At 33.0% G+C, this 26,057-nt stretch overlaps 1 protein-coding gene across 1 annotated transcript; it reads right to left on the reverse strand.

Annotated features, from left to right (window-relative positions):
• Window positions 1-6,020: 6,020 nt before the first annotated feature.
• LOC123664916 (protein Skeletor, isoforms B/C) lies at window positions 6,021-24,495 on the reverse strand (the record flags this gene model as incomplete). Its single annotated transcript, XM_045599284.1, has 15 exons — window positions 6,021-6,194; window positions 6,615-6,778; window positions 8,228-8,358; window positions 8,683-8,806; window positions 9,375-9,410; window positions 10,001-10,142; window positions 10,777-10,985; window positions 12,605-12,717; window positions 13,266-13,396; window positions 16,017-16,109; window positions 16,394-16,414; window positions 17,314-17,514; window positions 18,125-18,343; window positions 21,571-21,682; window positions 24,248-24,495. Coding segments are annotated over 15 exons (2,118 nt in total), but the record flags the coding sequence as incomplete, so codon positions are not given.
• Window positions 24,496-26,057: the final 1,562 nt, after the last annotated feature.

Raw genomic sequence — 26,057 nt, forward strand, 5'->3', positions numbered from 1 at the left:
GTCATAGGCTACTTTTCAGAAGTTTTACTTCTGCCGTTTTAATTTGTACTAAATAATCATATGCTTATTTTTACTAAAACTTTGTCGATAAATATGCTAACAGCCTACTCAACGTTGAATATTAATGTACAAAAGAACCAGCACACTTATTTTTTTTTTTGTGAAAGCAAAGAAATCGCTCTATAAGCGATAAGGTAACTAATTGCGTACTAAGTTATAGTCGTTTTTATTTGTTAATTTTTTGTTAATCATATTATTTCTAAGGTACAACAAAGTTTTATTTGTTATCGCTCTAATGCTATCAAGCATTTATTTTAGTCCTGCTTTTAATGGTTAGAATTCACGCGAGTTCTTTGTGGGTTGAAACCGTCTTGATTCCTGCTCGACTCTTAATTAATTTGCGACTGAAATATTTTGTAATCTTTCTCTGTGAACAGGTTTTACTACTAAAAATGTAAAAATTATTTAAAAGTCAATCCTATGATAGTGATAAATAATAAAAAATAACATAAGTTCAGCTTTATAATATTATTAATGACTGAAATAAATTGAAAAAAAACTTCCTTTAGCATCTAACTGATTGACGAAGTATTCATTTCATATAAAAGCATACGCAGCTTCACTGCGGTTTACCTGAAAATAGTAACGTAGCGACCTTAACCCGGGGCACAATGCCTTTTTAGCCCCCCTCTCCCACCCCTTTCGAAATTTTGTTGTCGAATGCTGTGTTTTGTGGACAAATTTAATTGAAGCTGAAGCGCTTAATATTATTATTGGATATACTTTATAATTTTTTAGTTTAAGGAAAGATGATCTTGACCTCGATTAAAATTGAATACGAAAGTAAACTCCATGACAATTAATTAATTTTGAGGAGTTGGTATCAGTGGTTATTGAACCAATTTGATAGTAATTTTATATGCATATGCTTCTGCCTTTCATGACTAGCTGACCTCCCAGGTCAGCTATGTCATGGCTGGACATAGCTGACCACCCAAGTTCGTGACAAATATTCCAGTTACCCGCAATCTTCATCCACTTCTTGCCAGAGATTTTGTGCAAATTTTTGATCCATGGTGCAGGAGTATGATCCATACTGTACTTGTCGAGACAGCGATTTTGAAGGCCTTAACTGCACAAACTGCTTACTATCATACCCATAGACGTATATATAAGAAGCTTCGAAGAAATCTATTATTGTTAGATTTTTTTAATTGTAGTTGTCCCCTGATCTGAAAAATAGCTTTAAATACGCTTATGACCAGGTGGATCTCCTTTGCTAATATATTTAGATATGTAAAAAACTATTTTCTGTCCGAAAATTCGTAACATATATAGGTAGTTTATTTATTTTCCATTTACACTATTCATAAGATAGGCTTTCTGTGCTGTATTTTATATTATGAATATTATATTATTCTATAGAATGAAGGAAATAAAAGTCATCGTATAGTTTAGGAAAAGGTATTTATTGTCAAATTCAATAAATACATAAAAGTAAGTACTTAGTAACAGCAATTTATTGTCAAAAACCGTAGGTAATGGATTTTTATACAAAATGGAAATTTTCACTTATTAATTTTCACTTATTAATATAATAAATACATGAATATATTATTTACATACGGTTTAGGCGTTTTTGAAAGCGTTTAAAAATAATCTAATGAAACTGTGCAATTTGTTCACTTTAAATCAACTACATGTAGGTACTACTTTTACGCTTAAATAAATGATCAATGAAAACTACCTATTTACATTTATGAAGATTTGAACTAACAAATAGAATTTCATTTTTATAATGTTTCATTAAAATTATTAATAAATATAGTTGTAAACATTTTTGAATATCATATCAAAAATTGACAGCTCCAGCGGGGTTCGAACCCGTGTCTCCGACTGACCGTGTCGGCGCTCTAGCCAATTAAGCTATGGAACGATGTACCCGTTAGATCGAAATTTCTGATATTAAAATGTTTATATTCGGTTTAAGCGAACCGTGACGCCGTCTATAGTGAGCTCTTTACAGAAACCCGTAACTATTCAAAGTTTCATATTACAATGAAAATCTTTGACAGGAGACGACACCATGCTATTGGTGCATTACGTTGGTGCGTCAATTTTTGATATGATATTCAAAAATGTTTAGAATTCCTAATGTGTGGGTAACACAAAAATAAAATCGTAGATATTAAATATAATTGTTTTAGTATTTTTTAAAATAATTGTAGTATTCAATATTCATAGTGTCTAAAAACCAAAATTATTTTATAACTAGCAACTCAGAGTCCCAATTACGGCAGATAATTAATTACCTAAAATTCTATCGTTTAGTTCTTACCCGCATAAATACTAAGAATTTGTTAAAGGTCAAATTATTTACAAATTGGACAACTCTAATTATATATTTGATGTGCAATACTTAATACTTAATTAATGTAGCAAAGCACGATTTAATTGTGCGAAATGTTTCCTTTGTATTATTTTATTTAAGACTATAATTCAATTAATTAAATGAACTTGTCATATTCTAAACAGAAACTAAACGAATGAAATTTAATATATGAAAAGCCATAAAAACAATATTGTTTGTTCGAAATACAACGCATGTGTGTTTTATTTGTATTTAGAATATATAAAATTGTATAATAGGTTAAAACATTAAAAAATAAGAATAAAATGTTGAAGTATATAGTTATTAGTAGGTACCCTTAGGTACTCTATTTAATGACTGTTAGACTGTAAGACAAACATACTTTTATAAAGTGAAAATTAGTAATTATATCCTTCATAGGTACATATAAAATTATTAAAATTCCTATAAGTTCAACAATTTTAATAAATTTTCCTAAGTATGTTTCAATGTATACAAATAATTTAAAAACATGTTTATTTCTGAACTTGACTATTAAATAAATATACACTTAGCTCCTGCATTGGTATGACCTTTTTTTCTCGTTTTTGTTTAAAACAGCAAGAAATATTATTTTACAATAAAGATGTCTAAATTTTCAGCGTTCGAGACTTAACAAGCGAATATAAATATTTTAGTTATTTTGTACTACACGCATTTGTAATTGAAAATTTGTTTCGGAATAATAATAACCTTAATGTGAAAACGTTAACATGAATTTAATATATGTATCACAATATAATGTACGCAGCAAAAACATTAACCATCAGAAACCGGCATCCAAACTAAATATTAAATATATTTGATTTTGATTGCAATAACACGTATTATTTGTTTCTAAAACCTTTAGACTATTTAACTTCTAATAAAACTTTTAAAATTAACAGAAATTGTGCATCAACATCTACAGCTACCGAGTGTAAAATTATTTGAATTATTTGCTAATATTTGTATTTATCTAATACTAATAATATATTGGTTAAAATTTTGATATAGTTTTTTATTTGCCTAAATATTATATAAATTTTGAATAATAATGAAATTATTTTTGTTTAAATGTAGATAGGATAATTGAGTTACATTTATTGTCGTACCACTCAAATGATTTTAACAGTTATAAAAGATAGTTTAATTTTATTTCTTATCCAAACATTAATTTAATTTTTGAAAATTAAAATTACGTACTGAGCATATATTAAAACTACTATTTATTTTTATTTTTGATATATGGCAATAACACAGTTTTTATTGGTTTCCGCTGGTATTTTATAACGTTCGTCGTATGTTTTGGTGGTTATAAAAAGTAAAATTTGTTTCATTCTCAAACGACTATAAAAATACGCTACGCTCAAGCAAGAAAACTTTAAAACATCGAAGATTAATTATTTAGGTACTAAGTTATATTTAATACTTTCGTTAGTATCGCTAAAAATTAATAACAGTTTTACCAACAAACAAGTGACTTAAATTTCGCGCTAAATTTTGAAACGCTAATGTAAAAGTGCTAGACAGGGATGCAAAGAACTAACTGATTTTTTTTTTTTATATTTTAGTGAGTGTTTTATTATCTTATGAATAGAATTGATTATATCTTTACAAATATTATTTAATAGAAATTCATAGCTTCAAATTGACTTTTGAAATAAAGTTTATTACTATTATATAACAATGAACGTTGACTAAGTTGTTGATTTAAGCTCATTTTTAAGAATGAATAATTATGTCATAGTTATATAAGACGGGTTAAGATATATATAAGGTAGGTTAAACTTTTTCACGGTTTTTTTTCATTGGGCAAGTCTTAGCCAAATCGAATTAAATTGAATTGGTTTTAATGGGTTGTATTAAGATTAAGGTTATGTTTCACCAGTTGACAAGTAAACAAAAAAAAGTTTAACTGGCACACAGATTACTGATAGGGTTTATTAGCAGGAGGTAATGTAATTTTTAAGGACTTGTAACACCTGAACCAATAAAAAATATATTTTATAGTCGTATAATTTGTATTATTTTTAATATTTTGACTGTCTTGTTTTGTTTCATATTCTAATTTTTTTTCAACACGCACTGATTTTGTTTTATAGTTTTCTTAATGTCTTTTTGTTTTTTATATAACACAAAAAAGTAATATTTATTTCAAATTGCTTGCATTCGTTTTGAACTAATTATTTAATATTATGTTTACATAATACTTCTGTTTTTAGAGGTCAAAATAGTGGGTGTAGCTGTATCAGTTTGGTTTTTAGTTGTCTCTTTTGTACCTATAGTTTTTGTATATACCTATTCCGCTCATGTCCAGAACTACTAACTTTGTTTTTTAGTTATAATTAATTGTATAAAAATTATTTTCAATTATATTTTATAAAGTATTATATCAAATTATTGTCATTTTACGTTTTCAGCTTACAGCTTTTTTATTTGAAATAATTCAATTCTTTTTTTTTTATTGTTCTATAGAATTTGAGGGTAGATTCAACTTTATTCTATATTTTATATATATTGTTATTTGTATAATTATTTAAGTATTGTCCATTTTGTTTCGAATATCAATGTTGAGTTTGTATATGATTGAAAATCTTATATAAAATGTATTAATACCTACTTATTGTATATGTTATATGAAAATCGCGAAAGTTTATTGTTCAGACAATCTTATTATATAAAGATCGCTAAGAAGTACATAAAGTTCGCTAACAAATTGTACATTACTATTATTCAAATTATAATATATAGTTACTATGTTTATGTAAATATGTATTATAAAAATCTAATTTTTTTTGTTTTAAAGTCCGTAATTTATTGTCGCGTTTACGCTACGGTCACACCTACGCTTGTTATATCGTAGGTGTGACCAACGATTAAAACAAATTAAAAATACAAATCGATATATAAAATCGTCCATACACATTCTATCTATTATATAATATATATTATGTTATTGTCAAGCACACGGCAAGAACGGTATTAAATCTAAAAATACATTTTATTGTCCATATTTTCATTACATTTTTGTTTAAAAGCCAACTTTTTTTGCGAATTCAATTCCTTAAATTTTTGAGACAAGAATATTAAAAGTAACTTTTATTTTAAGATTAAAATAGAGATGGCTATAGAGCACACATTTATTTTTAATTTTTTGTTGAGGAAAGATATTTTCATTGAAAAAATCCCTAATTCTACAGATAAGTACCAAATTGTAATTATGTATAAAGATCGCACATTATTATTAATGATTGATATGAAATTGATATATTATATATTGACATTATTTACCCAAAACTTTTCCATAAGCGAGCTCTGTTGTAGCCATTCCATACGTATAACTTATACTTAAACATAAAACTTTATTAAAAATGTATCTTAAATCTATGGAAATTTATATTTTATTTTATTGTCATTACTTTTACAAATATCGCCTTATTGTCTGCGTTTCGTTTCATAAAATACTATAAAAATTATTTAAATCTATATCTATAAAAACATTCAGAACCTAAATTCTGTTTAGTAAATTTTAAATTAGTTTTCAGTAAATATGTTATTGTATATCCTTTTAAATTATAAGACGATCCAACCTCCTTGGTAACAGAGCCCGCTGTGTATCCGAACTTCCTTATCTGTGGAGTGCTATTAATGGCATTGTCAATGCCAGAGTCAACGTAACAAGTGATGTCAACGTCAAACTTTGTCCCGCTGAGTTGACGATGCTACTTTTTTCTGGGAACGGGATTGGGGTCCCAGGGTCTACTACATGTATTTTCCATCCCAGGTTGTTGTGAGTATAACACTGTAAAATCAGAATACTTTATTGCATGCTTTTATTATTCTTGTTTTATAAATAAAATAATTTGTTAAAATCTATCTTTTATTTGAACATTTTTTTATTGCTTTTTACTTTAAATAGTATCGTTGCTAATTGCTGTATTATGTCATAAATATTTTACATTGAATGAAAAATGTTGCTTCGAAAAAATATAATCGTAAGTATGCAAAGCTATTTAATAATTTTTAAACGACCTTTAAAAAACGTTATGTTGTGTTCCTGTGGCGAGTATGATGTATCTGAGGATGATTGGGGGTAGGGGCAACGTGTTAGGTATGCTTCTGGTGTTGCAGGCGTCTACAGGCTACAGTAACCACTTGACATCAGGTGGGTCGTATGCGTGTTTGCCGCTCTAGTCCTAGTAAGATGGCAGGATGGAGTTACCTGGTAGTACACCAGGTCGGGCGTCTCGTGGGCCACGGTCCAGTTGAGGACGGCGGGCTCGCCCTCGCTGCACTCCAGCTGCAGAGTCTGCATGTACTGCTCGAAGGTGGGGGACGAGGCTGACTGGTCCACGGTCTTATGGGTCCACTCGCAGTAGCGGCCCACTGGGAAGTGTTTACTATTATAAATACTTGTAAACGCAACCTCTTTTTAACGTCTGCTCTCACCTTATACAAACGTCAAGGTCCATAACGAAAACCGAGTACTGGCTAGGCTGCTTTTTGAGAGCAGTTCGCTTGCAACCACATCTTCGGTAGATGTTACGTTTTAAATCAATTTTAGTAATTACAATTACTTTGCGAACTTTATTTATTGTACTGTCTTAAAAAATAGTGAAGTGATTACTGTAACAGCTATTTTATTAGAACATCATTCTCCAGCCCGAAAATTTTCACCCACTAGACAATGTCAAAAAACGCTGGCGGCAGCAAAAGACTTCGTACCGTAACAACATAACTTTGTTTGTTATCAAATAAAATTTACTTCCACAAGTAATGAAATGAGAACACCGTGTAAAACACGACTGATAACACTCAACGTAACATTTATTTCTCACTTCAAATCTCTAGTTATTCATTCACAATACACACTTAACTACATTGAATACGATATGACACTAATACGCCACTAATCGAGCAGCAACGCTAGCCGCACAATAATTAAACAATAACTGCTTCTTCCCTTACAAATTATCATATTTATAGGACAACAATTCCGCAACAACAAACATAGCAAAGATCGCGACTGAACAATCATAAAATGAGTATTAACTATTTGAAAGATGGTGTCTCCATCTTTATGCTCTTCCGGTACTTCAACAAATAATAATCAGAATATGAACGATACAATCTTATAAAATTATTAGAAGATCACATTTAAATGATAACAGTATTTCTTGTGTAACTACCCTGCAAAACAGATAACAAAGACAGTAACTGATTAATCGTAAATTAATAGGCATTAACCATTCGGAAAATGGCGTCACCATCTATGTACTGTTCCGGTATTAAGCGAATAAACAATAAGAGTAATATCGACACAAAATCCAATATATAGCTGTCAGAGTTACAGCGTAGGTAGTCGAGAAATAGTCAATTAAATACCTACACAATATTGGGAATTACCACAAAACTACTCGTCAGATATTGTTCAAATTTAAATGGGACCACATGACAAGCACCAGATTCCGAAAAAAACCCATCTTAATCGGTAGATACAGTAATTTTTTTAAACTAACACAAGAAAATATACTCGAATACCTCCTTTTTATGAAATCGATTAAAAAGACAATGTTATTTTATTGAATAAAAGGAAAGAGGCCTGAGCCACTGCTGGGAGTAGGATATTACAGGCTGAAGCGTACTGTTCATAATAATATTCAAACGAACGCATATTATGGCATATTCTTGATGGTCATAGAGTTCAGCGTCTAAGAGCTACCCACGAATTTAGTGGGCACGTCACATTTTCTTCCGGTGAGTGCCGGATGAGTTTTGTCCAGTGTCACCAAGTATTACCAAGTCTTACCCTATAGTATTAACAGGATAACTTACCAGCTGTCGGGTACGGATATCCCTCCGTGTCGTAAGCGACTCCAGCGAACACTCTCTGTTTTCTCTGTTCTTCCTCTTTTTTCTGACCGAAGCCTCCTTCCGACGAATCGCTGATGTAGAACGGATGGAATCTGGAAGTTTAAAGGCAAATTTAGTGTTGAAAATATATTTAAGGGTGAATTTTTTACCTGACTTACCGGGAGTTAACCTGAGTGACAATTGGAATGAAATCAACTCAAATTTTCTGTAAATTCCCCATTATGGCATATAAGCCTTTCTTCACAAGAAGGTAGTGTTTGTACTAATTAAGGATTGAAACCTGTTATAATACTTTTATGTGGTTGTGATCTTTTGTTAGGTTCGGATTTTGACCAAGATATTTCCTGTTGTCTATCTAACCTCGATAATTTATCTGTGGTCTTATAAGGTTATATAATAAATAATGCTATAATTACCTAGCTGGGTTAGTCCTGTCGTCCCCTCCTTCTACCAAGAACGTGTACGTTTTTCCGCGCTCCACATAGATTTCAGGTATGAGCAGGTCGTTGATGTACCAAGCAATTCCCCACGACGGGTGACCTGCAATACAATAAATATTTGATTTAAAGTCATTCATGTTACTTTTTTATATACATATATATATATATATATTTTTTTTTATTTAAATTTTTACATCCATAGGCTCTTGAGTGCCCATGCCTTTTTTATTTACATTTTAATTTTTAAGCGTTGAGGCGTATTATTTTCAACATTGCATGCTTCAAATTACGAACTAAAGCTTATTTTCTCTAATTCGATGGTGAGTCCAAAACTGACCGTGAGAAATATATATACCTATATATACATATATATTATACATGCTCCATTAATTTTATAACACACTTTTTTTATATTATAAGTAATTGTTTGCAGCCAAAAACCTTGGAATAGTATTACAAGAAAATTTCTAAAATCATTGACTACTCGTTTTACAGATTGAATAGGAGTGCTGGTAGGTACATTTTTCACTAGCATTTTTGCCACCACAAGTTGCATTTTTGTTTTTTACTTACCTATGAGATTGTTGTGAGTGCATCAAAATCTTGTGTGCGTGAACAACGCATAAAGACACAACATAAACACAAAAAGTATATACTATTTAATTTACCGTATGTTTGCGATGTGTATCCATCTTCAATATTATCTGCATGAAAAGAAAAGTAATAATATTGTCTATTAGTATTTTATCATACACACAAATAAGAACGTTTTTACCCTATACTAGAGTGGTCGTCCAGTGGTCAAAATTCAACCTTAACTAATTAAAAATATAAGTTTGAACATTATTAAGGTTCTGTTGTCAACATTAGATTTTTATTATAATAAAGAAAAGAGTATATATGCTTGTGTGTGTCAAGTACACGGTTCTGTGAAATGTTTTTTTTTTTATTTATTGATTTAATGTTTTTTAAGCGTAATTAAAAAATATATATTAGCATTTTGCACTCCTTCTCTATATAAAATATAAGTGTTCGAAATTTCATACTTCTCCGTCCACGCAATTTTCGTAAAAAGGAGTACAAAGTTTTTACTTCGCGTATTAGTATATAGATGCTCGTGACAGCGGTGTAGTGTATCGTGCGCCCGAGCGTCAGGAGCGCCGTGTGCTGTGTGCCGTGAGCCGTGTGTCGTGTGCCGTGTGCCGTGTGCCGTGATCCGTGTGTCGTGTGCCGTGTGCCGTGATCCGTGTGTCGTGTGCCGTGTGCCGTGAGCCGTGTGCCGTGTGTCGCGCACCGGTGATGGGCGTGTACCCGCGGCGGCCGGCCGCCGGGCCGATGCGCGCCGTGAGCGCTCCCGTCGCCGCCAGCACGCGCGCGGGCCACGGCGCCGGCGCGTCCGCGTCCAGCTCCGCCAGGCCCAGGCACGTGTTGTCGTTCTGGGGACCACTCGGTTACTGCGGGAGGCTTTCGGTTGGAGCCATAGAAACTAATTTTTTTTTTATTAAGGAATTGGAGATCATTTTAGTGCAAAAAAAAACATGTCCTAGTCTTAAGGAATTTACAAGTTATAACTCGAATATCCTAAGACCCGAGTACCCTATATGGAGAAAGAAGACTATGCGCAGCAGTAGGGTGTTACAGGATGAATGCGATACTAAGAAATTCAATTGCATCCCTGTGAATTTGAGGACAAAATAATAAAACTTATTTATTTAACCAATAATAACGTATTACGCCACCTTCGTATTACCTTCTAAGAGACATATAGGCCTCCGGTGGTGAACTCCCGGTATAAAAATCGTACCTACTTCATACTACCCTAAGTGAGCGTAGAGAGTAGAGTGGCGAACTCTGAAGGGGAACTTCCGTTAAAAATCATTTCCATCATATTACCTTAAGGGAACATATAGGAACTCTGAGGGCAAACTCCCGGTATAAAGATCCTACCTGCGTAATATACCCCAAAGGAAACGTAACTGAACCACGTGAGACTCAAAAGAAATCATCATCAAACACAATAAGGGAGCGCAAAGGAACCCTTCAGGGTTAGTCTAGTATAAAGTGCCATACCTGCGCTCCGAAGTCCAGTTGCACGTCGGTTCGCGTCGTGTCCATGAAGGAGTGCGCGTTGGCCTCCGCGCGCGAGTTGAGCGGGCCGAAGGCGGCGATGACGGACTGCGAGCGCGACGTGAGCACCTCCTTGTCCTTGCCGGGCTCGCGGGCGGCCAGCGGCCGGCGGTACGTCACCGTGGTCACGCCGCCGCTCTGCTGCCCGGACACTGGGGACCGCGCGGTGCGACACAGATATACTGTACTAGCTGGTTCGGGGAACGTTGTTCTACCGTACGAATAGGGACACCATTGTCTTCCAAGGTTATAAAAAAATATACTACGACCTATTCTCAGACCTACAAAATATATACACAAATTTGATAAAAATCAATAAATCTGTTTCGGAGGAGTTCGGTAATAAACGCTATGACACGAGATTTTTATAGTACGTCTTTACCTATGAAAATTCCGTTTTTGATGAAATAAATTAACGCACTTTTTTCTATATTTTTTATTTTTATTATTCAAAGTAATTACCTATGGAATCAATGCATTTTTGCCAACGTAGTGGTAACTTATTGATGCCTTTCTTGAAAAACTAATATTGTTTTAGTACTAACTTCAAAAGTTGCTGCTAATTCAGCTGTAGAATAGAGCCTATAGAGTAGAATCATCAGCCTACACAATCGCCTTTAATTCGTCATTGTCGACCAACATTTTCGGCCGACCACGTTTCTTAGGTCAAAATTTTCGGAACGGAAGCGAACATACCAATAAAGGGTGGTACGATCGTTAGTAGTGTTCGCACCGTAAAAGTTGTTGACGTTGAGTGCCGCTTCTACCGCTTTGCTACCACGACGGAACTCATACTCCATAATCACTCGAATTTTTAACATATCCATGATGACGAAAAACGTACAAATGCGATGTAAACAGAACGCTAACCATTAAAGAAATGACTAATTATGAAAAAGAATTCTATATTTTTAAAATAAAAATAATTTGAAATTGGAGTTCTTAGCGTTTTTTTAGTTTTGAAATAACCAGTACGACGAAACGGGAATTTCATAGGTAAAGATGACTAATAAGACTAATTTAAATGACGGCGTCGTCAATATTTGAGAGCAAATGATGCAAAGGACATGACGTCATGAATGATGAAGTTTGGAGTGAGAGACGTCAACATATATAGTTGCCGGGCAACCATATAAGTCTTACAAACGTTCAAATCAAATATAAAATTTAATAAGAATTATTATTAAATAATAATTGTAAAAGATCTTGATTATACACTTTATATACTTTGTTGTACACCCGAAAGATATTTTACATAGGAAAAAGGTATATCCACAACGCGATCTTATCGCTCAAAAAGTAACCTTATTCATACAACCTGCAAAACATTTATTCATGCAACCTGCAAGCAAAGGAAAGGAAAAGGAATGAGAAGTGGAGATGTTTGTTGGTGTTGTTAGCGTTGAGGGTAGATTGACATTTGAGATTTTTACCCTAGAACTACTGAACAATTCATATGAATTTTGGTATATAATGCAAAAATCCCACATTGCAAATCATTGAAATCGTCATATTTGTATTCTGTGAAATGATCTACAAGTACACTTAAAATACAACTATATATTTTATGACTGTCCATAGAACATATTTGAGATAAAATGTATGAAAGGTCTATAATCTATATGTTTGATAAGGCCAATTGAAATTAAAAGTTTTCACAGTTGTATTACTAATCCCTTCCTAAAGGCCTATCTTAAAAACTTAGAACCTGACATATGTACCATGTTCAAAACGAGCGAAGTTGCAGATATAGTTAATTCGTGATACAAACCTACAACAACATCGTTGTTCCCACCGAGCCTCTCGTCCGGGCACACGCCACGACTACCGTCGCACTGCGCCAGGTGGGTGATCGTATAATCTGACGCCATAGGTAGGTTGTGCCTATAAAAATCATCCCACCGTAAGCAAATCTTGGATTTCTTAATTTTGAAGCAATTTTCTATCGTGCAGTACAAGAAATATAGAAATCTTTCAGATTATGGTTGGGACATTATTTAATGCAGTATCCTACTTCAATGTAGTGTATTGTGTATATTCACTTGGGTATAATCATTTAGTGTGTAATGTTTAGGACCGAATTCAGCGGTTGTAGATAAGATTTATTCTGCACATGAGTTACAAATAGCCTTTAACAGCAAAAGTTAGACCATTGGCCACCTGTTTCACCTCAATTAATAAACTTCATGTTTTTGATACATATTTGTAAACAGAAATCATAAATATAGCGGGAGTCTCCTCTGTGAATAAGGCTTTGTCAGTAAGGCTAGATTCACAATTGCGAATAGAAACGTCTCATAAATATAGTGGAATACGGTGGTAAAAAGAATTATAATATATGATAAATTTATATGGGTTGTATACCGTAATCCTCTAAATAGCGCTATCGACAACAGGTGAAACTGGCCCTTAATAGTTTTGTAGCTATATACCTTGAATCCCAATAAGCAACTACTACATCAGCACCCAACATGGCCGGTCGACCTTCAGCGCCTGATACTCCGAAAGCCATGTACTGATCCTTACGCAGACGAGCGGCGAGAGTTATTTGGACATGGTCACCCTGGAATGAGATATTATCAGATTATTACAAGATTTTCTATTCTATGTTAAACATTCCTCATAAATTCATCCATATTTATAATTAATTACAGTTATCTACTGTCTCCCTATTATGAACATGGGTATATAACAGTTCAATTTTTAATTTTTCATGTTCACTTTTTGGTAACGTATATAAGTGGAAAGAAATGATCACAATCGATGCATTAGTGATTATTATCGATGCATTATAGATTTTGACAGCGGGATGTATTATAGGCCAGTAGAACCAGTATCTCCTCAATTAATAAATTGCAACTTTAAGATTAATATATGCGAATAAAAATATCTCATAAATATAGAAGAATTCGATGGTAAAAAAGTATAATGATTTATAAACTCTTTAGTGCCAGATAGAGAAGACATTTTTTTTTTATCCGCCAAATAGCGTTATCTACGATCGGTGAAACAGGCTCTAAGTATATTTTATCTTCTTCAATAAATTGACTAACGCCGAGTTGCACGAAACAAAATTAAAATTTAAGTAGAGATTAAACTAATTTAATCACAAGAATTTCATACAATTCTTGCGATTAAATTACTTAAATATTAATTTCTTTTCGTGCAACTCGGCGTAAGTAAATTAATTAGTGGAAACGTTTCACTTAATGTTGTATCCTTTGATTCGTGAAAGAAACAAATCAATAAAATACTAAAAATGAACATTCTTATATATACTTATAACATATTTTCATAAGTACACCCTGCGTGCGTTGCTAGGCTTTTTTTTATCGTACCGACTGAGAAACCTTTGTGGGCTCATGAACAGCACTTTGCTGAAGATCAAGACATGATCAAATGCATAGTTTACGATTCTATACAGGACACACAGACAAATATTCACCGACACGGTCAGTCAGAGACGCAGGTTCGAACCCCGCTGGAGTGGTCAATTTTTTATATGATATTCAAAAAATGCTTTGAAATAATGTTTAAAATTTTATAAATACAATTGTAGAAAAAAAAATTTTGAAAATGATAATAAAAAATAAAAAATCGGCGGGTAGTTTCAGAGCCTTAATATTTCAAGTAAATTAGGGATGCTTTCTATACGATCCTGAAGATTTAAATTTAATGTATGCATAATAATATATAACAGCATTTTATTAATTAAAAAAAGACATTACTCATTCATAACATATTCAGTATTTTCCAATATATTTTTTACCTTGACATATCACTCGTTATCACTCGCTTGGAAATAAAAAATAACTAGTTATTTTTACGATAAATTAACAAAGATTATGTTAAAATAAAATAAGCATAAATGTATAAAGTAACGAAGACAAAAAGAATCAGTTTTGAAATAAAATCTCACAGTAATCTGAAACAAAACAAGTGAATTTAATTTGGTCTAGAATGATCTAAAATTCGATTTTTTAAACCTATAACTGTCAACTGAATGATAATGTAATGTATATTCTATGATTTTCCAAAACGGATTCTTCTTGAAAGAATTTATTATCATATAGGTCGACGTAAGCGAAAGGCGAATATACTTGAATCACGTAGGTATATACCATTTTTAAGTTATATACCAAATAGAAGCAGTAGTTTACGTACAATGTAAATAAGCATGTCTTGTGCATAAGCTATTGCTTATATTTAATTGTTTTTTTTTTTGTATTTCTTTAAAACCGGTATGTAGTAAATGTGATTTAATTTCAAAAATAGCTTTATCGCCCGTAAACAGTGTTGCCGTTAGGACAATCTAGTTTGTGGCTACATCAAAGAAAAAAGTTGCCAGTTTTGTAAATAAATCACTTTCGAAATTCCGCTAGAAGTGGCTAAAGTGTACGTTTTCCAATTACAGAGCATGTGACTCAGTGGAGCACAATGCTAAATTGTGCTGATGTTTAATTGGAACTTGAATTAGTTTTGAAATACACCTAAAAAAACTATGACGACTTTACTTTGAAGTACTAACTATAATATACTAGCTGTGTCCCGCGGTTTCACACGCTTTAATTTTTAAAAAATGCGTATTGCGTATGCGTAAACAATAACAACATTGCGCTCCGTTTGACATTTTGACATAAGTAGTATTGACGTTATGCAAAACAAACTAGGCTCAACAGCAATAGCAATACGGTCCATTTTCATTCGATCGAACCTAAATTACGTTAAAGATAAACATTCATTCGGGAATCCCCCTGCCATAATGCGGACATTATTGGTGCTGCCTAAAATTAACTATGTATTTTAGTTTGGTAGTATTGGTACCGTATGGTGGTATGTATTAGTCGGTAGACTTTTAATAGTAATAAAAATATGTATGTAGTAACAATCTAAAAAGCAGCCAGAAGTAGCTAGATTTATTTTGGTGGCTAAAATGGATTGTTTTTTGGCTAAAACCGTTGAAAATCCGCTAGATCTAGCCACAAAATGGCTAAAACGGCAACACTGCCCGTAAACATAGCGTCTGTAACGCACCAGAATGTCGGGGATTTCAAAATAACGGTGAATCCCCGTATAACGGTGAGTCCCAGTAATAGCAATAATACCTTTCGCTTGTACTTTCCACCATGTTTAAATATACGACTTATAAAACAAATATTTAATTGTAAATATTGTGTATTTACCTGTATTTCCCACTTGATCTGTAGCCGCTTATCCAGTATTTCCTTACAATTGTTAGCAGTGCTTAAAGGAGTCTGGGAGGTTGTTGAACTTGTCTGAAATTCACAAGCTGTTGAATTATCTCGAACAAGAGAGAGTAAGAGAGAACAAGTTAAAGAGAGAGAGAATGTACGTTTAGTAATAAAAAAATATTGTTTCATTTTGTTGACGGTGTTAATAATGGTTCTGATTGAACTTACGAGGGACAGATTTTTAGCACAACTCGAAAGGAGTTTACGTCCAAATTATCTAGTAAACAAAAGCAGAAATACAATTTATAAGTATATTGAGACATTGCCATTAAGAAATTATGAAAGAAATTATACTGTATATTACTTACCGGGTTATACCACCATGGTGGCTGTAAATCAAAGTTAGAAAATCCAAAGGAAAGCATAAAAAGAAACGCACATTCATACATTAAAACGATTAATTTAATTATTATTTATATATTAAATCTAATTTATTAATGAAATGAAACACAACTTAGAAAGCATATATATACATATGTATGTATATAGTTAAAACCAGTCGAAAAATGAAATGATCGGCTTATGATTTTTATGAATAAGTTTTTGTGATTGGTTAGTTTGGCGCTGCGGTGGTATCCTTTTAGTCTGAAAGCGAAAGATTAGGAGGCAGTTAGAGGCACTCGAATAACAAGTAAGTTATTAAAATGTCCATTGAGGCTGGCTGTTATTAACGGGTTTAAATTATTAATACTAACACACACACTCATCATGAAATCCTGAAGATATGGTAGATTATAAAATGTTCAAAATTAATATAAATGGAGAAGTAGGTACTAAATCAGATATTAAAATGCGACATGCTTTTTATGTTGTAAATTGTAACATTAAATATCATATAGTTTTATTAAAATTATTTAGATAAACTAATTATCATAATACATGAAATAATAGATTCATCATCACAGCCTATACAGTCCACTGCTGGACATAGGCCTCCACAAGCTCACGCCAAAAATAACGTGAACTCATGTGTTTTGCCCATAGTCACCACGCTGGGCAGGCGGGTTGGTGACCGCAGTACTGGCTTTCTCGCACCGAAGACGCTAGAAGAATAATAGATTAGAAAATCTTTTTTCACGCTGCTATGACACTTCCTCTTAATGTACGAGTATAAAACTTTTTTTCCTTTATAATATATTATTGACACTTAGCATTAAGCTCTTAACTTTAATGTAAGCTCACCTTAAGATCCCATGTCAGCTATTATTATTCAGGAAATGCTACTCACGGTTATTTTTGTCTGTCCCAAAGCGGGTGGAACGTCCAAATCTTTGGGTATGAAGACATGCCCGAAGTTATGTCGATACTCTACACACCAAACCGCCAACCAGTCTACATCGTAGGCGGTCAGCTTCCCAGGGAGTACAATTTCTATATCCTCACCTTGGTAACCACGAAGAGGATTCAGGGAACCCATTTCGTTGGGTACCTAAAATTACGTGTTCGAAATTTTGGTCAAAATCGCATTAATTTTGCACATCCAAATCTAGTCTTCTAGATAAGAGTAAACATCCATTTAGCAACTTTTTAGCTTTAAATTTGATTTTAATAATTATGCAATGAAATATGTCAAAAAATAGGAATTAAAACGACAGTTGGTTAAGAACAATACAACTAAATCTTTTGAGGTTGGAATATCGATCAGAATGATCTACCCCCTTCAACGTCTTTTCATTCTACATAATTATATGGCATGCCATATAAATTGACTGAAGTCTCTTTATCTACAATTTTCTCACTAATGCCTTTAAGAGTCTTAACATCTATACATTTTTAGCCTTTAACATCTATACCTTTAACTCATTGCGCTAAAGTGACTAGCTCAGTTGTCAGTTACCCTGCTTTCTACTTCATTCGATTCCTGCTCTAAATCTGGAGTAATACATGTTTATTTACTTTAAAAGAATACGTATACCCGTTGACTATTACGTAAAGTACAGGCATTATTTTGTCTTTCTTATTAACAGAGTACTGTGTACGCTTAACATATTTATTTCTTATAAAATTAAGTGGGTAGTTACTAAATTGAAGATGATTACCTTAGTACCAAATGGATTGGGTTCGCTTCCATTCCCCACCCAGAAGTACGCGTCTGGTCCAGCGCCATCATAGTGCAAGTTTGGTATGTAGAAAGTTTTGGCGTCCAACACGCTTATGTTGCCAGATCTTAATCCGTGTGCTAGCCGTTTGAACTCAGGTAAGACTCTAGGTCTAGGTGGGTCGAGACGTGAGGGGATGAAAATATCACCGAAATTGACCTGGAATGAAAAATGTTAACCTAAATAATAACTTGAACAAGTACTTTTTTGACGATTTAAAAAAGAAGGGGGTTCTTAATTCGATTATGTGTGTGATCTTTAACTTTTTACTGAGTGTATCGATATTAATGATTTTTTAATCAAAGGCTGGTGCTTGTTGCATAGTACCAACTATTTGAGTTTAATCGAAATCTGAGGAGTACTTTTTGAGCTATCCCTCATAATGTATATTTAATTGATTATTATGTTTTCTTCTTGTTTATGTAATTGAAATCCGTTTTTTTTTCAATTACGAGCAAATACAATTGTTATATAAAATGAATAAGTAAATGAATCCGCTTGAAAACGTGACGACTGAATGTATAAATCAGATCGAAAACGTCACCCTACCGGGAGAAAGATGTTATCGACTTTTTATAGCTAAATATTTAAATAAATCGTTTCGAATTCAATTCTGTTGAATATGGGTTTTATTTTGACTCAGAATAAAGATTACATAAAAATGGTAAAAACGCGAAATATATCTGTCGTCAGTCAATCGTTGTTGAAATACAATAAATGGATATGTAAGATAGATGGCATAGTATTTTGTGAATTGATGATAATATAGAAGAACTTCAACAGACAGGGTAGGTTTGATCCACAATGATACTCTACATGAGAATGGCGCATAATTTTTCCATTATGAGTAATGATTTCTCTAAGTATTTGTGAACCAGAACCTAAGACTAAGAAACGTCTTTGTTTTTATTTTGTAAAGAATAAATTTTATTTTATATTAGATTTTAACTGTAAACAATAATAAACAAACACATTTTTTTATAATCAAATTGTATAATGATTTTCAGAATAATAGTAATTGAATTACTTCGTGTAATAAATTCATTATTATAATAGCTATTTTCTAGGTTCACAAGAAATATAATATATGTTGTGCTTGTAAATATCAATATAGTAGCTTATTTGACATCCGTAAAATGAAGATTTGTTTTTTGTATATTATTAAAGATGTATACTACATATATGTATACAATTTAGAATGTTTATAAGAACATTTCTGCTGGTATAAATATAAGAGTCCTTTAATATAACATTTTCTTTTAAGTTTTGTTACATTAATCTTGCCTTAATATCTTTTTTCGGTTAATATCAAATTTTGGCGGGAAGTCCGCGTTGCGCGCGACTCCAATCAATATTTTTGGCTTTGAGTTATAAGTACTCAGCCTTATTGTCAATCGTTATCCGGTTACTTTCATTACTTTTATTGACATTTTCTTTGTGTTGACTTCATATTCATAACTGAACGTTTTTTCATTCTAATTTTTATGGAAATTATTTTTAAAGTAGTTTATTAAAATGTATTTGTTTCGTTTTTTATTTAAACTGGCCGTTGAATTATTTTATACAGAAATAAAAGAGTGTATTATTAAGTTATTAATGAAATAGAAATAATATTTTTTTTATTGGCTGGTTATAAGTTTAAAGCAATAAAATCAATAAAAAAATGTTTCTTCTAAACGTAAAATATAAAAGACAGATAATATTTATCTTTTTATTTCAACAATGTTTCTTTTGTTTGCCGCGACCAAGGACGTTTTATACAAAGTTTTTTTTAATACTTTTTGTGTGCAATGTCATTAGATCAAAACGCTGAACTGAAGAAATTTGAACTGAAATAAAATATATATTTAGGCGCATATCTCCTTATTTATATGTATTTTCATATTTTCATTAGTATTTTTGATGATAACTGACATTTTTACAGCTTTCTATTAATATAGTAAAAAATGAAATTAATGAAGTAATCAAAATGAAAACCAAAAATCAAAATTCATTTTTCAAGACATTATTTTTAGTGTCATATATATTAATACGCTAATGTTAAGATGTTTGACTCCCTTTTTTAGAAAAAACCTCACAATTACCCCATATAAATTATATATCATTTTCTAGATAATTGCTTGCTCTACCGACATCAACAACTAAAAAATTATTATTGCTTTTTTGTAAATTAATTAATAATTAAAATTGTATATATGACGACTTTAATTGTGAAACAACGTCAACATGACTGTCGGTAATTTTTTTACCTTTACAGTGAAAATTATTCGCACAGGTATTGCTAGTTAATCGATAATTCTAGATAATGTGAAGCTACAACCAATTCGAAATATAGATTCTGCTGATAATAATCATCAAAAAACTCAACAGATACTCTTTTATAATACTTAAAAACCATAAAAAATATTTAGTCTATGTACCGTCGGACAAGAAAGTGGCGTACCACCTTAAGGTTGACTGCCGCTTGCAGATTCATAGGTGGTAAAGATTAGTTTCGCTTGCAGATCGATCTGACAACTTCTATTGCCGTCTTTATCTGATTATTGATAACAATATTATTTATACCTAATAGAGTTTAAAATGTCATGCATAATAATGACGTATGAATACTTATCAATTATGTTTACGTCATTATTATATGTTTCTTTAATATCTTTTAATAACGAACCTTGTTGTAATTTTCGATGACCAGGAAACTAAATCAAAACTGGTACACCACTTTCTTGGCCAACCGTACATATATAAAGTAATAATATAGATTATAAAAAAAATGTATATCAAAAAGGAGTTTTTATAACATTTAAAAATACAATTCTCCTAAGAAATAGCTTAATAAATTTTAGTTTAGATATCATGGAGCAAAAGAGTGATATTTCCTGAGAAACATGGCTTTCAACCGCAAAACCCCAAGTATCTTTTTTATTTCGTCCCTCCATGTTTTATTTATCAATCGCCATGGTTTCATTCCAAACATATTTTCTCTAAAAGGATTTTTTATGGCCGAGAATTTCTGTTAAAAGATCAGCAATCATAGTACAGAAGTATGTTAGGGACTCTTAATTATTAAAAAATTAATTGAAAAATATGTATAATTTGGTTCCAGTCCAAACATATTTTATCTAAAAGGATTTTTTATGGCCGAGAATATCTGTTAAAAATCAGCAATCATAGAACAGATGCTGCTGCCCGTCTTCGGCCTGTGTATTTCAAAGCCAGCAGTTGGATGGTTATCCCGCCATCGGTCGGCTTCTTAAGTTCCAAGGTGGTTGTGGAACCTTGTTATCCCTTAGTCGCCTCTTACGACACCCACGGGAAGAGAGAGGGTGGCTAAATTCTTTAGTGCCGTAGCCACACAGCACATTGATTTATTAATAATAGATAATTACCGTAAATCTGCGGCACCAAACGCTTAACCATCTGATGTCCTTCAATCTCTTCCCGCCGGGCAAACGTAGCAGGATGTCCGTATTTTTGTGTGCCGTTAGTACCGGCGGATCGCTGGAGAAAAATAAACATTATTATTAACATTTTTATTTCTATAATTGAAATTTTTTTTAATCATATAGAAGCAGTAGGTAGTTGAACAAAATAGGTCTCACGCTTGTATAATCTAAACAAATAAATAAAATTGGAGTGTCTGTTTGTATTATTAAAATAACCGCTTTTCACTAAATGCATATGGATGTATACACGGTTCATATACCAAAAATATTTTTTACAATTTTCGTATATATGTCTGTCTGTATGTTTGTTTCGGCTAATCTCTGAAACGGCTGGACCGATTTTGACAGGACTTTCACCGGCAGATAGCTGATGTAATAAGGAGTAACTTAGGCTATTAATTTTATTTAATTTTATTTTAGAAATTTATTTATTTTATAACTCTGCAAACTGAAAAATAACTTTTTGTTAAATTTCACGCGGACGAAGTTGCGGCCACAGCTAGTTTAACATTTATTTAAATATGTAAGCATAGTAAACATGTTTATGTGAAAATAGGACGCGTACACAAGATCACGAGATCATTAAAAAGTTCTTTTCGGTTCTAGAACACGGAAGATCTCGTTATTCGATTCGGTTGGAAATTGTATCCTGTTTTGTAATGTTCATTACAGTGGTATGATAGATTTTATTTTAAATAAATCGTAATTAGACCGGTGGTAGACTAGTTCTCAGATTTTACGAAAATTGTGTCCGCACTGTTTTATATGTTATTAACATTACGTCATAAGCTTCGTACTTTTTTACAAAAATCATCTGAAAATGAGAAATAGCTGCTGAAAGAATAGCTGACTAAATACTTTGAATAACTCCTCGGAAATATTTGTTTTGAGTCTAAATATACTTTTATAATAAATAAATCAACGCTTCACACTCAACGGCCCCCAGTAGGATTTTCTCCTGTTTTAGGAGTCCGGAAATACAATACACAAGCACAAACGCCTAGACCACAACAAACATCTATATGGCCAATACAAATGTCTGTTGCGACCGCCAGCGTAGCAGCCAGTGCCGTGACCGCTGCGCTAGCGCGTCATTTTCAATGTACTTATGGACAGAAAAAATTGTTAATAATTTTAATTTATCTGAAAATCTTTCCCAAAAAAATATTAATTCCCTCATTTTTTTATCATCTCTCTGTTCGTCTGAGTACTTTTTCTCCGAATACGAGTAATTTGTTGCACTAAATAGAAAGAATAATCACAGCTGTGGTCTTGAAGATCTAACGTAAAATCTAAAATAGGTTTCATGTTGATATATGGTCAAGAAGTAAAGTTATTAACTAAGAAACAATTGTAGTAAAACCGTTTTCAAGATTAGTCGTAAAGAAAAATACTTATAATTAGAGTAGACGAAGTGACGAGTTTGGCTAGTTATAGAACTTAGTAAAATCAATAATTTTAGTATTTATACTAATATTATAAGGATGAAAGATTATATGTATAAAATAGTAACTGTAAGAAGGATTAGTCTAAGTTTCGGAATACTTTTACATATGACTGTTAGATGGCATGCTATCTCCAAACGGGGTGGCGTATCACTTGTTTATATATGTATAATAATGTTATTCACAGACTATAAATTAATAAAAATACTGTGTTATTCAGGTTAAAATCTATTTAGTTCTATTTATAATATTATAATATAATTATAAAATTATATACTCGAATAAACACTGGTCCCATTTTAAAAGTTTTATGTATTACTAGATCAATCCTACGTTATCACTAAGTGACATAGGCTATATTTTAATGAGAGAAAACGAAATAGACAGAATCCTATAATCCACGCGGACAAAGCAGTAGCGGAATTCTAGTGTATTAAAAGGTAAAAATTATATGAAAATAATGAGGTCACAAACATGGAACACGTACAAGTTTTGATAAATGGAGTGATAAAATAAATGATTAAAGTATATCAACGCTTTGTACCTGTATTATAAGTCGGGAAAATGCGGCGTTTTATAACATAAAAAATCTTTTCGATCTTTCATTTAAACGACGAGTTATATTTTTTATTTATACAACTTGCTCGGCAAACAACTGTAGGTACGGCTCGCCTGATGTTAAGCGATTAGCATCGCTTATAGACGCCTGCAACACTACATACATCGCGAGCACGTTGCCGAACCTACCCACAATCCCCACAGGAGTTCTGGTCACCTTACTCAACACAGGAACACAACACTGGTTGAAGGCAGTATTACTTAGCTGTGATCTTCTGTAAGGTCGAGGTACTTCCCCAGTCGGACTACTCCAGATTTTTAGCAGCATATTAAGACCAGACCTGAGGGGATTGGGCTAGATTCGGCGACGCGCTTACGACGCGTCGTCGCTCTTGTTGCAGGAATCTATATTTAAGCTACGGTATTTATTATTTATTTATTTTATTTATTGTACATAACAACAATCAACACAATAACATATTACAAATAAAAAACAGTGTACAAAGACGGTCTTATATCGCTATCGCTAGAGGAGCGATCTCTTTCAGACAACCTTTGGGCATATAGGACATAGCTACATTGCTTACCTTCGCTTTGTTCAAAAAAAAAAAACTTACCGGCTGACATAATCCTCTGGATAGGGTACAAGAGTACCCTCTGGTGACGGCTGGGGGGTGTCACCCACCCAGAAGTAGGCGTCTGGGCCTGTTCCATCGTACGCGAATCCCTGGATGAAGATGGTGCTTTCATCGACGGCAAACACAGTCCCGGCTATCCCGTGTGCGTACTTCCTCAGCTTTCCGATGATACGGCCATAGTACGGCTCACTTCGCTTCGACGCGGTCAAATCTATGGACAATGTAAATATATATAGTAATTTGCAACAAAAAAAAAAACGAGCGTGCTTTAGGTCACAAGACTGAAGTAAAACTTCTGTACAATAGGACTATGAGAGAAAGAGTAAAAGAAAAAGTGTTCGCACCTCACTCTATTGCTCCATTCATCTCACCCGATCACTATTCGTAACGCTCTCGTCACGCATTTACCTGCTTACTCCCCAAGTCAAGCGGGCATAAAGAAGTTCTACTTCAATAATAAAACTTAAATATTTTTGAGATATGTATAGGAGGAAAAATTATAGGGTGGGAGGCCAGAGCTCCTGGGAAGGTTCAGGGGTAGGGTCGGCAACGTATTTACGATACTAACTAGAAGTCTTCTTGGGTGTTACAGGCGTCCAAAGACTACAGGAACCGTTTAGATTGTCGAATGAACAAAATCAAAAATAAATTTCTATTCAAATCATTTATTGTTCTACATTATTATCTTGTAACTTAGCAATACATAGCTAAGAATATCTAAAAAGATTTGCTGAGAGTCGTTTAAGACATAATAAGAAGCACTATACTCACGAACTGGACAGGCATTTCGACAGGGCAATTGGCTCTCCAGCAACCAAACGGTTTTATTAGAACAGTTTATGTGGTAACCAAGATAAGTGAGTACAATAGCTGATAACTACAGTCGTCAAGATGTTCTCTTGTTATTCTGCCATCATCCGTTCATTCAAAATGTTGACATCCAACGTAATATTTATTTAACCGGTACTTTTTACTGCAATAGTATTTATTTGCTCGCAAAATAAAAAACCGACTTCAATTACATCGTCAAGTAATGCAACGTAAGTAGACGAAAAAATTTATTAACAAACGCACTAGTCGTCATTACGATTTTCGAGGGTTCCCCACGATTTCTCTGGGATTTCATCATCAGATCCTGCTTTTCTTATCATGGTAACACACTTGGGATATCGCCTTTCCAACAAAAAAAGAATTATCAAAATTGATTCATAAACGACAAAGTTATCCCCGAACATACCTACATAAAATATATATATCAGCCTTCAGCCTGTAATATCCCACTACTGGGCATAGGCCTCTTTCCTCATGTAGGAGAAGGATCAGAGCTTAATCCACCACGCTGCTCTAATGCGGGTTGGTGGATGTATTCCCTACTATGAGTAACGATCGCTATCAGGTGTACATGATAACAACCGAGACCGACGGCTTAACGTGCTCTCCGAGGCACGGTGGGGAGACACACAAGGACTGCACAAACACCCAGACCACGGCAAACACCTGTATGGCCAATACAAATGTTTGTCATGTGCGGGGATCGAACCCGCAACCGCCAGCGCAACAGGCACAATCCATGACCGTAACCGTTACGTCAACGCGGCGTCAATATATATATATGTGTGTGCGTGTGTGTACGGTCGAATGGAGTAACCTCCTCCTTTTTAACCGACTTCCAAAAAAGGAGGAGGTTCTCAATTCGACGGTATTTTTTTTTTTTTTTTTTTTTTTTTTTTTATGTATGTTACATCAGAACTTTTGACCGGTTAGACCGATTTCGACAAATTTAGTTTTA

Source organism: Melitaea cinxia, chromosome 23, assembly GCF_905220565.1.
Source record: "Melitaea cinxia chromosome 23, ilMelCinx1.1, whole genome shotgun sequence".
Classification (NCBI taxonomy): Eukaryota; Metazoa; Arthropoda; class Insecta; order Lepidoptera; family Nymphalidae; genus Melitaea; species Melitaea cinxia.